Raw genomic sequence first — 16,975 nt, forward strand, 5'->3', positions numbered from 1 at the left:
GTGTCACAGGAAGGCAGCAGGCAAGAGAGTAGACTGGGTCCAGGCAGCGTCGTACAGGCAGGCAGCAGATTAGGGGTCTTTTAACTAAGGCGTGCTAACAGATCTAGTGCGTTCTAAATGATAAAATACTCATAGGAATATAATGGGTGTCTTATCATTTAGAGCATGCAGTGTTTTTAGCTCATGGTAAAAATCAGCTGGCAGTAAATGCTGAGACACCCTTATATTCCTATGGGCATCTTAGCATTTACAGCCAGCTGATTGTTTACCGCGAGCTAAAAACGTTAGCGTGGCTTTGTAAATGGTCCCCTAAATCTGTTAGCGCATCTTAGTAAAAGGATCCCTTAGTGTGCACTAAATGCTGCACATCATATTTTATACCTATGGGCCATATGGCATTTAGGGCTCGATTCTATATATATGGTGCCTAAAATTAAAATGCCATAGAAAATCACACCTAGGCGTATTCTAAATACCGCGCACTTAGGAGTAGTTCATGCAACTAAATCTATGCACGTCAATTTATGCCAATGAAAAGTTGGTATAAATCTCTGGGTGTAGATTTAAGCGCACTGGCTCGTATTTTATAACAACGTGCGTAGATTGTGGAACGCCCAAGAAATGCCCATTTCCACGCCCTTAGGCACACCCCTTTTTGCCTGCACATGTTAGAATTTAGGCACACTACATTACAGAATACACTTAGCAACGTACATGCGTATATTCTAATTTTTGCCAATTAGTGCTCGTTATTGCTTGTTAAGCTTTAATAAAAGGGGCTCCTAATTTAGCTGCAAAAACATGTCAAATTTTCCCCAAACTTTGTAAACAAAACGTGCTTTTTTTTTTTTAAACAAGCACTGATGCTTTTGTACAGCACCAACATTGGTACATCTACCTCAAGGTACAAGATTCAGCAACTTGAGAGACAGATTTCAGGACACAGACCGCATGGGCTAGTGCGTAGTAAGACCCCAACCAGAAAATGACGACATAACTTCATGTTACCTTGGACACAAGGCTTGCTCTGTAGGCAGCCAACTGCTTCAGGTATTCCTTTTTGGCTGCTTCAGTTTTCTTTTTGTACACCTACAAAATAAGAAAAAAGTCTTAAGTAGATGATGATATTCAGTTTTCTACAATGACAAAACTTCATGCTTGGTTATTCTATCAATGCCTTATGTTATTAATATGAATCAAAAAGTGACTATCCCAACAAAGTTAACTCATGCCGGGTTAGATAACATATGTCAACATGTAAATCCATCTCAAAACTCAAGCACTCTACTGGTATGTGGAATAATATTTTGTACACTGGAAGAGTCTCGGTGGCAACTCGTTTCACACCGGGTACACAGCCCTGTGGTTCACCCAACTCTTCATTGGCTCAAGTTAGTCTTGCAGTGTAACATCCACCTTAATTAAAGAATTAAAATAGAATTCAAATTTTTATTCATAAACCAACATTATCCAAGACGGTAATGCAAAAAACATACATAATAAAATAATCAAACAACCAACCAACCAACCAACAATAAAGGTCTCCATGAACAGTTCAAAACATACAGTAATCAAGTAGGCACAAAAAATGCCAGACAAAGCAGAAAGTCTCTCAAGTTCTTGTTAAAAGGGGCAGTTTGTTCCATTCTACTGGTGCTGCTACAGAGAATGCACCGGTCCTGGTCAAGTCCAAACGGAAATGATAATGGGCCAGTACAGCAAGACTATATTGGTCCCGTGATCGTACCACACGTACCGGCTCATACCAAGTAATGGGACTTCTGCATATAAGAAGTTGATTTCTGATATAAAGCACAATGTGTGAGTAACAGAAATTTATACAATAAGCGATACTTCGCAAGTAACTATTTTAGCCGCTTCAGATACAGTCACGTGCTCAGTCCTAGCAAGCCCAAATAGTAGTCGTACTGCTGAATTCTGTACCACTTGAAGCGCCTGAATACAGTAACCTGGCAACCCCAAGTACACCACATTACAAATTAAGGTGGATGTTACACTGTGAGACTAATTTGAGCCAATGACTAGTTGGATACCCAGTAGGAAACAAATTGCCACCGAGGCTATTCCAGTGTACACAATATTATTCCACATACCAGTAGAGTGCTTGAGTTTTGAGCTGGGTTTATGTGTTGTCTTATATTATTAATATTCAGGGCCATTTATGCAGTCATGATGGTGCTGACTTCAGAGGTTTCATTTTGAAATTATTTGGGTCTTATATGTATTTGAGAAGAGGCTAGAGGCATGGCAGGGGGTGATCCTAAAGTTATATGCAGAGAAGTTTAGCTGTTCTGTGTATATTTTATATGCGCAAGTTTGGTCACAGAAACAGCAGACCAAACTTGTGCTGGCGTTCACTAACAAACACAGGCATTTACAATACAATTAGCAATGTTATTTGAATGGATAGTACTGGGCGAATATAAGGATAAACTTAATCACTTTATCCACCAGCTGGCCCTATCCTGGAAATCCAACCCATTTAGAAAGTTAATTTATAAGGGGGTCCTTTTACTAAGCCATACTCAAAAGTGGTTGGAGCCGTTTTTTAGCACGTGGGTTCTGCACACACAGTGGCCACTTTTAGCGTGGCAGTAAAATGACCTCATTTGTATATTTTCCAGTAATTGTCATGGCCATTACAGCAGGACCCCACATTACCACCTATTTACTAGGCAGTAAGGGTTCCAGTGCTATTCCATCGGACAGAATGCGGCAATGTACCCATGCAACCGAATTAGCACAGGGCATGCCTACAACGCCTCCTGCACCAAAAAATAAAAACTATTTTTTAAGAACATAAGAAAATAAGAGTAGCCATACTGGGTCAGACCAGTGGTCCATCTAGTCCAGTATCCTGTTTTCCAAACAGTGGCCAAGCAAGGTCACAAGTATCTGTCGAAACCCAAATCGTGGCAACACTCCATACTACAAATCCCAGGGCAAGCAGTTGCTTCTCATGTCTGTCTCAATAGCAGACCATGGACTTTTCCTCCAGGAATTTGTCCAAACCTTTTCTAAAACCCAGATACACTAACTGCTGTTACCACATCCTCCAGGAAAGAGTTCCAGAGCATAACTATTCATTGAGTGAAAACATATTTCCTCCTATTTGTTTTAAAAGTATTTCCATGTAACTTTCTCGAGTGTCCCCTTGTCTATGTACTTTTGCAATGAGTAAAAAATCGATTCACTTCTACTCGTTCTACACCACTCAGGATTTTGTAGACCTCAATTATCTCTCCCCTCTTCTGTCTCTTTTCCAAGCTGAAGAGCCCTAACCTTTTTAGCCTTTCCTCATACGAGAGGAGTTCCATCCTCTTTATCATTTTGGCCGCTCTTCTTTGAACACAATACTCAAGATGCGTCCGCATCATGGAGTGATACAAAGGCATTATAATATTTTCGATCTTATTCATCATCCCTTTCCTAATACTTCCTAGGATACTGTTTGCTTTTTTGGCTGCCACCGCACACTGAGCAGAAGATTTCATATTATTATCTACAACAACACCCAGATTGTTTTCTTGAGCACTGACCCCCAAGGTGGACATTAGCATCAGGTAACTATGATGGGGATTATTCTTTCCAATGTGCATCACCTTGCATTTGTCCACATTAAATTTCATCTGCCATTTGGATGCCCAATCTTCCAATTTCCTAAGGTCTTCCTGCAATATTTCACAGTCCGCATGTGTTTTAACAACCTTAGAGAGTTTTGTTTCATCTGCAAATTTGATCATCTCACTCATCATTCCGATTTCCATATCATTTATAAATATGTTAAATAGTACCAGTACCAGTCCCAGTACAGATCCCTGCGGCACTCCACTGTTCATTCACCCTCCTCCATTGAGAGACATGACCATTTAACCCTACCCTCTGTTTTCTGTCCAATAGCCAATTCCTAATCCACACCAGAACCTTGCCTCCTATCCAGGCACACTGCCATGGGACATCTCAGCATGTCCCGTGGCAGTACTTTTTGGCATGTGGTAGGCACGTGCTAGTGCCTACCACAGCTTGATAAAAGAGCCCTAGTCATTTTCACATATATAAGCCAGTAAACATGTGCATAAGGCTTCTTACAAAGTCAACCCAAATGCAATGGTGAGATTGGTTATAGTTGTGCATACGTTTGGTGTAGGTAATTAGATCCAGATAGTCAGTGCCAGCCCATATTTGGACACTGACTATCCAAGTCTTAGGCAGCTCCTAGAAGTTATTTGGGTACCGCTGAAATTTAGTGGTATGCATGCAGTCATTTGCCTGGATAGTTAGCTGCATGCTAGCCCTGAACATCAGCTCTGCTTCTGCACTGCACCCAGACTGTCCTCCCATCACTAGTCAGATAGTACTACAGTCAATGGCAGCTCTACCATTAGGCCAACTGAGGCAGGGGCCTCAGGCGGCACATTTTCTGAAGCAGCATCGCTCTTTTCCAACCCCCTCCCAACACACAGTCTGGTTTCTCCCTCTTCCTTTCTCAACCCCTTCCTTTAGTTTATCTTCTTATTTTTGATTTACAAAAGTCGGTGGCCGCAGCAATTCTCATACACTGACTTACTGCTGGCACCGACTTCTTCTCTGTACTGTGTCCCGCCTCTCTGATGTAACTTCCTGTTCCCTCAGGGGCAGACCACAGTACAGAGAAGAAGCTGATGCCGACAGCAGGGTAGCATATGGGAATCACTGCCAACAATAACTTCTGGAAATCAAAAAAAGAAGGTAAACTCAGGGAAAGGAGATGAGAAAGAAGGGGTGAAATGCCAGACTGTGGCCATGATGGGGGAAGGGAGTTGGGAGAGAGTGTGAAGGGAGGGATGTTGGACTTGGGGGGGGGGGCAGGGCGGGGTGCCAGGGGCATCATCTCATCCCTGCCTCAGGAGGCAGATTGCCTTGGGCCACCCATGACTGCAGAAGTCACACATGGTATTCGCTGGCATTATCTGATTAATTGCCACTGAATATTACATGGGGAGCTGGTCAGTGGGAGTTAATTGAACAAGGGCTGCTCCTTCCTGAATATTGACCCCATGTAGATTTGGAAATACAAAACCATGTATGTTTTCCTGAACCCACCCTCGTCCCACCCTCAATGTGGATAAAAGGACATGCATGGTGAAATAATGCGTTACTTGTACTCCACAGGGTGGGTGATTTTCAATTTAACCATTTCCATGAGTAAACGCTGCTTTACCTAGAGAAATGGCTTTAAAACTGATTGTCTCTGTCTTCATACAACAATAAAAATATTTTTCAAAAAAAAAAATTGCCCTCCAAGACAGTAATTTTATAAGGGAGTGTCTAATTTAAGAGGGCAAGTAGGCTCCTAATTAGGCCCTATTTTAAAAAGACAGATACGGAAATAAGCAAATGTTGGTAGATGACAGCAACCTTTGAAAGCTAATCAAGAAATGTATTAAGTTATGTCCAATAAAAAAGGTATCATCTTATTTTCTTTTCCATGTTTTATTTTGTTTTATTTCTATTGATTTCCTTTAAAAGTGGACTAACACGGCTACCACACCTCTCTACTCAAAAAGACAGATAGATACCAGGGAGACAGATGATGAGAGATTGGGGCACCAATGTGGTAGCTTCTACTGATATCTCCTTGAAGTTAACTAAAAAAAAACTATTTAGAGGACATATTTGATGTCTGTCCTGATATTGGGTGTTTTTTGAATACTTATATGGAACATGGACATTGGATGATAAAGAAGTTAACAACTTTATAAAATAAGTATAAAAAGACACTTTTCTGGACATTTTGTATAGGTGCCCTGATATGAAATTACCCCACATGACTTTCTGAAAAAGTCCAGAAATATTTGAATCTCTGTATACAGAAGAATGACCCCTAGTTGTAATACCCAAGACTACCACAATTCCTAACCCACAACAGAACATTGCCTCCGATCCCATGATTCTAATTTTCGCATGAGTCGCTCATGAAAAACTTTGTCAAAAGCTTTCGGAAAAACTAGATACACTACACCAACTGGCTCACCTTTATCGACATGCTTATTCATGCCTTCAAAGAAATAAAGCAAACTGGTGAGGCAGGAGACCCTCTATTCCCTAGTGGACTAATGTCCTACCTTCCCTTTAGCAACCGCTAGATTCTTCCCCAAATCCTGGTTTAGGGTTCATAATCTTTAAAAACTCAGGTGCTTGTGATAAATGACTACCCCCCTTCCTGTAACTTCTTCCTTTCTAAAACAATAAGGATCCTCCAGGGACCCCTCCCTTATAAGCCCCTACTTACCCCTCATGTGAATATTCTATAGAGGCAGAAGTGATGTCCCCTTGGTCCTCCCTGCAGTGGCCATCTTGGAAACCAAAAACTCCCGACTTCTGACAGTATATTCCTGAGATGTAGTTATTTGTTTGGCAAAAACAGGCTCACAAGCCTTTTTTGTATGCCTTGTTATGCCAAGCTGCACATTAATGAGCTGCTTTACATGCATTTGCACTACAGTAGCTCATTAATGTTGAATTTGCATAAACTGAATGTGTACTACTTGAGTGAAACTTTGTCTAAAAGGGGGCTTTGTGTGTTAAACGCTTCAAAAATGCTTTTTTTTTTAAATTATTTTTTTTTGGCCTTTTGGATTATTTAGCTCATGAAGAACCCTTTGTGAAAAAACTTTGCACTTTAATAATACATAGACACCACCAAGGACAGACGGACAGGGAGAAAACAATATGGCTTCTGAAATGTGGCCAAGATATTATTTCTCTCTGTCTTTTCTTCTTCTTCTCCCATTAACAGATGGCTAAGTCGCAATGGGATCTGAAATAGAATCTGTAATAGGAACTTTTATAAGAGGAAAAGACCTAAAATAAATAACCCACTTTTCAGTACAACATAGAATGCCTGAAGGAGACAACAACTACAACTGAAGAATGTCAGAAGGTTTGTTTAAGCGAGAGAGAGATTTTGGAATTCATTTCTTAAAGAGGGTGGGAGAAAAGAAAATTCCAGTTTTGCTCGTTTGAACTTGCTAACTGACTCAGAAGCAGAAGCCTTCACTACTAGAGAAATTCCTTGAAGAGAAAGAGGAAGGCCTGAACTTGAAAAGCTTTGTCTCATAGAAGCCATACAGAGGAAAGCCTTTTTTTCTGTATAAACCCTTTGAAGAGAGCGGTTGTTTGGATTTATCCTAACCTGCTAGGGGGAAAATGTGTCTCTAGAAAACAGGTGTCAGACCACTGAAATCAGAGCAGCCCTGCTGTTTAAAGAACTGAAAAGCTTTTGAGACTATTATATTTTTATCTTGTGTTTTTGCCCTATGGCAGTTATCTATGAAAGTCAAGGCTTGGTGAGAACTAGAGTTGTTTTATATTTTGCCCCTGTATAGAATATCTTCCTTTTATATGAAAACTCTTGAAATGTTTTAATTGATCCCCTGTAAATTAGATGGCTTTAACTTAAAGAAAGTCACCTTCTATGCGTAGACTAGTGATCTATCTCACACCTAGGAACAGCAGTAGGATTCGTGATGCTTCCCTGGCAGGACAGAGAGTAAAAGACAAGGAAGAGAAAATATGCCCAGAGAATAGTCTGCCTTCCTTATCAGTAATATCCATATGTCAACATGGATTCAGGAGGGTGAGTCAAAGAACTATTTGTAGCCAAACCACAATTTTGAGCAAAACTTCAAAAACAGCAAAAGCAATTACTTCAGAGTCAGTTATTGAAGAAAATAACTGTGACATTTTAAACATGAGAGGTCAAACTAAAAGTTTCTTTTTTTACAGTGAAGATGCAGACATTTGTTCTCTGATCTTCCAAATATATAGAGGAACACCACCTAACTATTTACCTGTCCAGTTGGTAAGAGAACACCAGACAACCTAGAATACTGCTAGGACTGCCTACTCTTTTGAAATAAGCAAATTCATGCTGGAGTAGATGGTGTAATGCTTGAAGCTCTAGAGAAAGAACTTGAAGATCCAAGAGAATCTTTGTTTTCAGAATTTCAAACACTTACATTGGATTATAATTTAATAAAATCATAACATACATACTACTACTTGACATTTCTAAAGCGCTACTAGGGTTACGCAGCGCTGTACAGTTTAACATAGAAGGACAGTCCCTGCTCAAAGGAGCTTACAATCTAAAGGACAAATGTACAGTCAGTCAAATATAACCAACATAACACAACAGAAACACATACCAACATAACACAACAGAAATTGCCATGTAGAATACGAATTCTACATGGTAGCCTCTCTTCTGGACAATCTTTCTCAAAGATATTAACCGTTAGTACTGAAATAATCTTGTAAAGGCCCCCACCGTTCCTTTATTGTAGCTACTCTTTTTGGCTGCTTGCGTGTCATACCCACAGTGATGCGTAAACGTCTGGAATAGGTTGTTTGCAATGTGGAATTTCAATATCATTACCATTCACTTCATTTCCAATTTTCCAATATGTGCTTATTTAGTGTTATTATTATTTGTGGCTTCTTATAATGCTGTTTCAATCATAGATGCATGTTACGCATGTGAAACAGTGTAAAACACAGGTACTGCTCTATACATTGCACTTTCGGCTGCTATTTGTGTCTGTACCATTACATGATATCTATCTATCTATCTATCTATCTATCTATCTATCTATCTATCTATCTATCTATCTATCTATCTATCTATCTATCTATCTATTTTTTAATGTGGCAAGAAAATGGCCATTCAAATGTGTATTAGTGATGGTTAGTATTTGCTAGGTCAGCCTTTACTCTTGCAGATGGCTTTGCACAGTGGACCAACTTAGAAGTTGTTGGCTTGTGACTACTTGATTCCAGGCAACAGTGAGTACCCCTGTTAGCTCTCTTTGATACAGAATGCCGCTTGGATATTTCCAGTGCTATTTCATGCCATAGGTTCTTGACAGAATTCTAGTCTAGTGACTACGTTGGCCAAACAAGGCTAGAGATCTTGAATTTCTTCTGGTCCACAACTGCTTTTGCTCAATGGCATGGAGCACTGCCATCCTGGAATATGTAGTCACCTGGAAAAGTTTCTTTACTGATGGAATCATTCACTTCTACAGTATCTCAATGTATTCCTTGGCATTTACCATGCCATTGACATAGACGTCCCAACACCACTTGATGTCATGCAACCCCAAGCCATCTTCAACAAATATTTGATGTCACATTCAGACACTCTGGCTTGCATTCTTCACATAGAAATCACCTTACGTACGTGTGAGCCAGGTCTTCCAAAGAAGCAGAAAGTGCTTTTTTCACTGAAAAATACCTTTTCCCACATCTCATAACTCCATTCTGAGTACTTCTTTGCTTGCTCGACTCTGTACTTCCTCTGTGCCTCTGTTATCTAGAGTTTCTTCTTGCTTTACATCCTCTCAATCCACATTGCAGGCATCTTCTACCCACAGTAGATGAAGAAACTGTCACTCCACAGTTGCCAAACCACTGCCTGAGTAGCTGAGGTGAAGTGAACCTTGCGGTCAGAATTATGTAACTGTGATTGGCTGAAGTCGGATCCACTTTTGCTGCAGGATCTGATTCTGCATAATTGTACTGTTTGCTAAGCAGACAAATGTGAATGCATAGCTAACATACAAAAATAGCTGCATTTGAAAGAGGAATGAACACTGGAACACATGCCCCAAGTTCTATATATGACACCCAAAGTTGGGTGTCCATCTTTGGGTACGTGCAAATAAATTACATAATGAGCTCTAAACCATCAATAACTGAGTGCTAACAACCAATTATTGATGTTAATTGTCAATCATTAAAATTTGTGTGTACATCTGGATGTGACCTATGCGCCTAACTCCCATGGTGCGTAACTCAAAAGGGGGTGTGTTGGGGGCATTCTGAAAGGCTGCATGTGGAATTACAGAACACTGCCTAACCACGCCTAACTTGGGCGCCGGCATTTACAACAGGTTTCAGCAGGCGCAAGTTCAGCATCCAAAAGTTAGGCAATTCTATATAAGGTGCATGTCCTTTACAGAATAGTGCTTACCCCCAAATTCTATATATAGCGCCTTAAGTTGTGTGTGTTAATTTGGCCACATGGTCAAATTGCATGCACAATTTAATTGATTAACAAGCAATCAGTGCTGATAATTGGCACTTAACCGATTAATTAGCAATAATTAGAATTTACAACTTTATTGGTGTATTCTATAAAGTGCTGTGCATTAATTCGAATATGTGCAGCTGAAAAGGGGGCATTGGCATGGGCGCGGAATGGGCAGGTTGTGGGCATTTCTAAAACTATGCATACTGTTACAGAATATACTCTATCTGCACCTAAGTTAGGTGCAGGTATTTAGGTCTGGGTTTAGGTGGTTTTCAGTTTTAGACACAAGAATGGCCACTAAGGAGGAGATTCTATATATGGTGCCTAAAAAAAATCAGCGATGAAATCAGTGCCAACTAAGTGTATTCTATACTCGGCACCTAGATTTAGGCACCGATTATAGAATACGCTTAGTTGATATTTCAGCACTTAAATCTGCGTGCATCCATTCACACCAACTAAAACATGGCATAAATTCCGGCATGTAGATTTAGGCACATTGGGCTATATTCTATAACTAGGCGCCTACATTTCAGAACACCCACAAATTGCCCATTTCCCTGCCCTTAACCATGCCCCTTTTTGCCTGCGCACGCTAGAAGTTCGGCACACATCATCACTGTAAAGCGTAGGCAGCTGAATAGGGTGGGACTCAAGGACCATAGACTGACAAAATTTCTCCCAGTACAATAAGAGAAACTAGAGAGCTTATGGACAGAGCTGGACATTAGTTTGTTTGGTCATTCCAAGCAAAAAGAGGTTCCACTGCCTTTGCTGTACAGGTTGACTTTTATTCTTTCTTTGATCTTGTGCACCACCAAGAGATCTGTCCACAAGATGATCTATGTCGATTCATAGCTTTGAAAGAACTTAAGTGAAAGTGATGAGGAAATAGTTCTGGTCTGATCGCACCACATAACCCCACCTCGAATATTATGTTCAATTCTTGTCGCCGTATCTCAAAAAAGATATAGTGGAATTAGAAAAGGTGCAGAGAAGGGCGATGAAAATGATAAAGGGGATGGGACGACTTCCCTATGAGGAAAGGCTAAAGCGGCTAGGGCTCTTCAGCTTGGACAAAAGGCGGCTGAGGGGAGATAGTAAATTTAAAACAAATCGGAGAAAAGTTTTCTTCACTCAATGTGTAATTAAACTCTGGAATTCGTTGCCAGAGAATGTGGTAAAGGTGGTTAGCTTAGCGGAGTTTTAAAAAGGTTTGGATGGCTTCCTAAAGGAAAAGTCCATAGACTGTTATTAAATGCACTTGGGGAAAATCCACTATTTATGGGATAAGCAGTATAAAATGTTTTGTACTTTTTGGGATCTTGCCAGGTATTTGTGATCTGGATTGGCCACTGTTGGAAACAGGATGCTGGGCTTGATGGACCTTTGGTCTTTCCCAGTATGGCAATACTTATGTACTTATGTACATACATTTTCAATCTCATTATAGCTGAGAATTATTACATATTAATACTGAAATGTTTCCCTCATATAAATCTTTATAATGCTACAGAAGATTTCAGTAGGGGAAATATTTGATTTACTGAGAGATTCTCACATGAAACCCACATTTATGAGATCATTAAAGAATATTCTATGAAATTTGTGTAGTGGGGGGTCTGAGCACCAATGATGGGTAAAGGATTTGATTGACTTGACATAAAATTAATGGAATTACCGACAGCTCCAAGAAAAAGACATTGGTTTGTAGGCTCCAAGGATTTGTCAGCTGTCTCATAAGTGCAATACTGGCTCTTCATATCCCTGCTGCTTCTAATTTAGCAGGACAGGCTCATAATTGAAGCAAATTAACTATTTACACTTGCTACTTCTACCAAGGGAAGAGGACACATCAGCAGGAAGGAATGAGTGGGAAATTAAATTCTTCCCACTTATGCCAGATCTACCCTTTTATAACACATTAACAGTAATTTCATAAGGCGTCAAACATAGGAATAAATACTGAGGGATAAAATAATGAGGTGTTGCTACTGAGCTGAACTGCTATGGCTAATATTACTATATTTGAATTATGCAGCCTGAAAAAAGGCATATGTTACAGAGCTCAAGTGTGCTACCTGATCATTAAGCTTTAAAGTTCATATAACCATCTATTTCTGCCATAAACACATACATTTAAGTAAACATTACTATACATACACACATAATATATAAGTGTTTGCTATACTGCTGTGACCTTCACATAGGCATACAAATTTCTATACAGGTGGTTAACACATTTCTATACAGGTACTAGTATGTCCCTAATGGGCTCACACTCTATATTATACCTGGGGCAGAGGGAATTAAACCCAGGATCTCAACCCACTGCTGACTGTTAGGTAGCAGGGGGAATTGAATCTGGTTCCCCAGGTTTGCAACCCACTGCACTAACCATTAGGCCACTCCACAACATATACACAAACATAAATACAGCAGCTGTAGTTTTTTTAGTTACTATACCAAATGCCAAAAGGGCATCAAATTCCACTTTTTAACATTAACCTTGTGCTTATTATTTGGGCTTTTAGGCTAACGCTTTAGAGTCATTTATAGTAATGTAAACAAGAACATTTTGTTTGCAATTTGCAAAATGTATTGCCAGTGTTGTTGAAAATAGTAGGTCAAAGTACTTAAGTAAAAATAAAAGCATATTTTAATATTTAAGTAAAAGTAAAGGGAAGAACACATTAAAATGTACTTAAGTGAAAGTAAAAAAGTTACTGCCTAATATGATACTTTTTGAGTAAAAAGCAAAAGTACCACAACTATAATGAATGCAACTATTGTTAATGTTTTTATCCCAACTTTATTGCTCTACAATTCAATCCACTTTGCTTTTAGTAACACTAAATTTTTGAAAATGACTTTGTCACTCATATTTGCACTTCTGAGTCACTAATCCACCATAGCTGAAAAGAGTTTCAACAATTGCCTAGCAGAAAGTGGATTGTTCAATATTACTGATGTCTTCTGACTGGGTCTGCAGGTTTTAATTGAGGGAATCTCTGAAACACTTGACATCCTTATAACAAAGAGTACTTCATCATCTGCATTAAAAGTAGTGCTGTCTAATTCATCACTTGCATCTTCATCTTCATTATCATCGTTATGCTGTCCAATTACAAAGAAGGCTGTCATAAAGTTGGAATCATTGTCTGTTGATCTAATAATTTTTCATCTGATGGTAAACTCTGTTTGAATATCTTCGCGAACGATGCAAGAACGTCAAATGTGTAGGCACCCTTCAGTCTTAAGGCCAGAGAAGCAGACTTCCTCTCTAAAGATTTTATCAATCCAGTGGACAGTTATCCCAATGTAAAATTTTCCATGAGATGAGCAGCAGTCTGTTGTAGAGACATGTCTGTTCACCAAGAAATGCTAAAAGCTTCAGCTTCATCTACGCTTTAAAGTGACTCATCTCATCACTGTTCTCTATGGCTGGAGACCAGTGACCAATTCAACAAACAACTCCACTGTTCTCATAGGCTATGTTCACTGAACAGCAAAGTTTCAGATGAGATGATCCATTGTTCCCGGTTCTGCCGTTTCATTTGTTATACTGTGGAATCATCATTTATGTCTTGCTTACACTTTTACTTTTTACTTTTTTTTATTTTATTTATACCATTTTCAATTTACAAATCCAAAAACAAGCTTTGTCAAGAAATTTACAGTGATATCAAAGAAATGAACTTAATATGGAAAATCCCATAACATATTTATGTATAATTAATAGTAGTCCTCAATGTTGGAGACTGATATTTTAAACTTTACAAGAGGATAAGGATATTTTTAAAGCAACATCTAAAAAAAATGGCGTCGGGTAGGTTACATCTTTAAATAATAGAAGTCCTTCTGAAGATACTCATGGTGGGTTAGGAACTCTTGCATTTAGAAATGAGTGAAGTTGTAAAGGATCAAAAAAATGATGTCTTATTCTCATAATATAATACGCATTTACAAGGAAATCGTAATTGGAATTTGGCTCCCAGTTGCAATGACTCGTCTCATATTTAGGAATTTCTTTCTCCTTTCTTGAGTAATCCTTGAAACATCCGGAAATATTTGAAAATTTTACCTCGTAAAAATAGCAGAGGAAATTTGTCTTAAGTATGATCTTAATAAAGCTTCTTTATCCATAAGGAAAACAAATGATACCACTAAATTAGATCTATATACTATTTCTTCCTGGGATTGTTCAAGTAAGGCTGAAACATCCAAACTTTCAGAAGTTACTGGTGGCTTATCCTTTAGTTTTGTACCTTAATTAGGCAAAAGATAAAGTTTTTGTAATGGGGGAAAATTTCCTTCTGGATAGTTAAAGACTTCTCTCAAAAACTTATGAAACAAGTCTCTTAATGGGGTATATTTAAGAAAGGGAAAATTCAAAATCCTCAAATTTAAATTCCTGACCCCATTTTCCAAGTTTTCTCATTTTCGATGAACAAAATCTGCATTTTGTAATATCTTATTATCTTGCTCTTTTAACTGAACCAAAGATAGTTCACAATGTTTTGTAGTCTTTTCTTGTGAAGCAATTTGAGTTTGAAGAGCGTCAATTTTTGTAGTATTTGCGTTAGAATTTGCAACAAAAGTAAGGCATATCTTATGTAAGGATTCCATGGCCCCCCAGAGACAATCTAAAGTCACCTTCGTTGGTTTCTCCAGGGGTAATAGGAGCGATTCTGAATTTAATTGTTTTCCAGCCGTCTGCTGAACAATAGGACTCTCCTCCGGCATACTCCTCTCGCTCCCACTAGCACTGGGGGTGGATGTCAGGTTCAGGTCTTCCGGGGCAATCCCCACTTGTGGCGTCGCCATCTCCACGGTGGAATTCTCCTTTCCTCGCTGTACAGCCGGTATCTCTGGCTGTTGGGAGGGACTTCCTCCCGGACTGCTTTCCGCCTCTCGAACCTGAGCAATCGGACTCCGCGGGCTAAGTGAGATTTCACTTTCAAGGCCTCGGACAGCGAAGCACCCCTCGATGCAACCGGCATCACAAAATCAGTTATCGGGAGTTGCCGAGGATTCGGATCGGTAGAGGGTAAGGAGCGACCTCCTCTCACCTTTCCTTTCCTCTTAGGCATAGCGTTAAAGAAGAAAAATGTCAGGCAATATTTTGCTCCGAGTCTGGTTCCTGCGTCCTACCTCGGCGCCATCTTGAATCAGTCCTCCTACGTTTTACTTTTAACTGCAAGCATCGTATGTAACTGAGTAAAAGTAGTAAAAATTGGTGAAATTATTACTTCAATAAAAGTAACAAATCTTATCCTGTTCTTCATCTTATCCCGTACTTCTTTATAAGTGAAAGTGACATCTTTTACTCAAGTAAAGTAACTAATTACATTTTAGTTACTAGATAACACTCTGTATTACAGCCTTACTATGCTTTCAATTAGAAATGTAAAGGGTATGTTTTGAACATCTACATATGGTTTCAATTTGAAAGAACTTTCCCTTTTCAATTATGAGCTGTCTTACATGACTGAAAATGACCTAAGCGTGCAGTTTTTCAGATTTCTTTCAGACCGGCTCTTTGTTTCCAAGCCAGAGAGACACTGCTGGATTTACTACAAAAGAAAAATTATGGTAGCTGACTTTGCTTTCTTTTATATAGCCAACAAAAAATGTCTTAAAATAATCTAGATTACGATTCAAATGTGCAACAATCTTACAATATAAAAGCAATGGTATAGATGAGAGACTATATTAAGTTGCATAAGCTGTTAATGAGGCAGTTATCACGCTCTAACAGTTAATGCAGCAGTTAGAACACACTAATATCCATATTAACAATTATATGGCACCTTAAAAAGCCATTAAGTAAACATTTCTGCCTAAGTGTATTCTATAAATGGTGCCTAGGTTTAGGCGTGGAATATAGAATACGCTTAGTTGAATCCTAGTGCCTGAAACTATGCATGTCCATTTACACCAGTGAAAACATGGTGTAAATCCCTGCACGTAGATTTACGCACACTGGGCTGTATTCTATAACTATACAAGCAAATTTTGGAATGCCCACGAAATGCCTATTTCCCCACCTATAACCATGTCCCTTTTGAACTGCGCACATTAGAATTTAGGCGCAGTTTATTACAGAATGCGCTTCGTGAGTTGTGTGTGTAAATTCTAATTATTGCCAATTAGTGCTCATTATTCCTTGTTAAGTGCTGTTATCAATGCTGATTAGCTTGTTAAGCCTATTACAGAATATGCCTGGATTTTGGCACAGATCTCTGGACACACTATATAGAATCCGGCAGTTCATGCAGAACAAAGTAGAGAATGAGTGAGGACAGTGTCTTATAGTTAACACAAAGGTCATTATTATACATGGGGAGGGTAATTCTATAACTCGGTGCCTCCATTTAGGAACCCCGAGAGCATGTGCTATGAACCTACTTTATAAAGAAACGTAGGAACCTAGGACCCATTATAGAATGCTAGGGTACCCTGGTTTTGATACACTGATGCCACCCATAGAGCTGGTGTGAGTGCCTACATGCGGCAGCTACCCATGTAACTTACAGTATATGCATCAGGGCTGCCGAGAGAGGGGGCAGGGCGGACAAAATTCCATGGGTCCGGGCCTCCAAGGAGGGCATGGCACCAGGGTCTCTCTCCTTCTCCTGCTCCCAGGCCACCGGCACTGCAGTCCTAGGTCTCACCTGCCTGCCCTTGGCTCCGTCGAGAGGCCCCCTCCATCTGCTACCGTGAGCAGGCCCCCTGCATTCAAATCGGCAGCACCTCAGTCACCTCCATATGAAAGCGGCAGATCGCCTTCATTCAGGCCTTCCCTCACTGTGTCCTACCCTCATCACTTCCTGTTTCTGCAAGGGTGGGGCACAGTGATGGAAGGCCCGAAGGGAG

The 16,975-nt window shown here is 39.6% G+C and overlaps 1 protein-coding gene across 2 annotated transcripts in view; it reads right to left on the bottom strand.

Moving 5' to 3' along the window:
• The window catches only part of TOX (thymocyte selection associated high mobility group box), a 525,928-nt gene that overhangs the window by 45,650 nt on the left and 463,303 nt on the right, over positions 1–16,975 (bottom strand). For both annotated transcript variants that reach the window (XM_030214796.1, XM_030214802.1), the window contains exon 6: positions 1,009–1,089. In XM_030214796.1, coding sequence (XP_030070656.1) covers positions 1,009–1,089 — 81 coding nt within the window. The remainder of the gene's footprint in view (positions 1–1,008; positions 1,090–16,975) is intronic.

This window comes from Microcaecilia unicolor, chromosome 1 (assembly GCF_901765095.1).
Source record: "Microcaecilia unicolor chromosome 1, aMicUni1.1, whole genome shotgun sequence".
In the NCBI taxonomy this organism is placed as follows: Eukaryota; Metazoa; Chordata; class Amphibia; order Gymnophiona; family Siphonopidae; genus Microcaecilia; species Microcaecilia unicolor.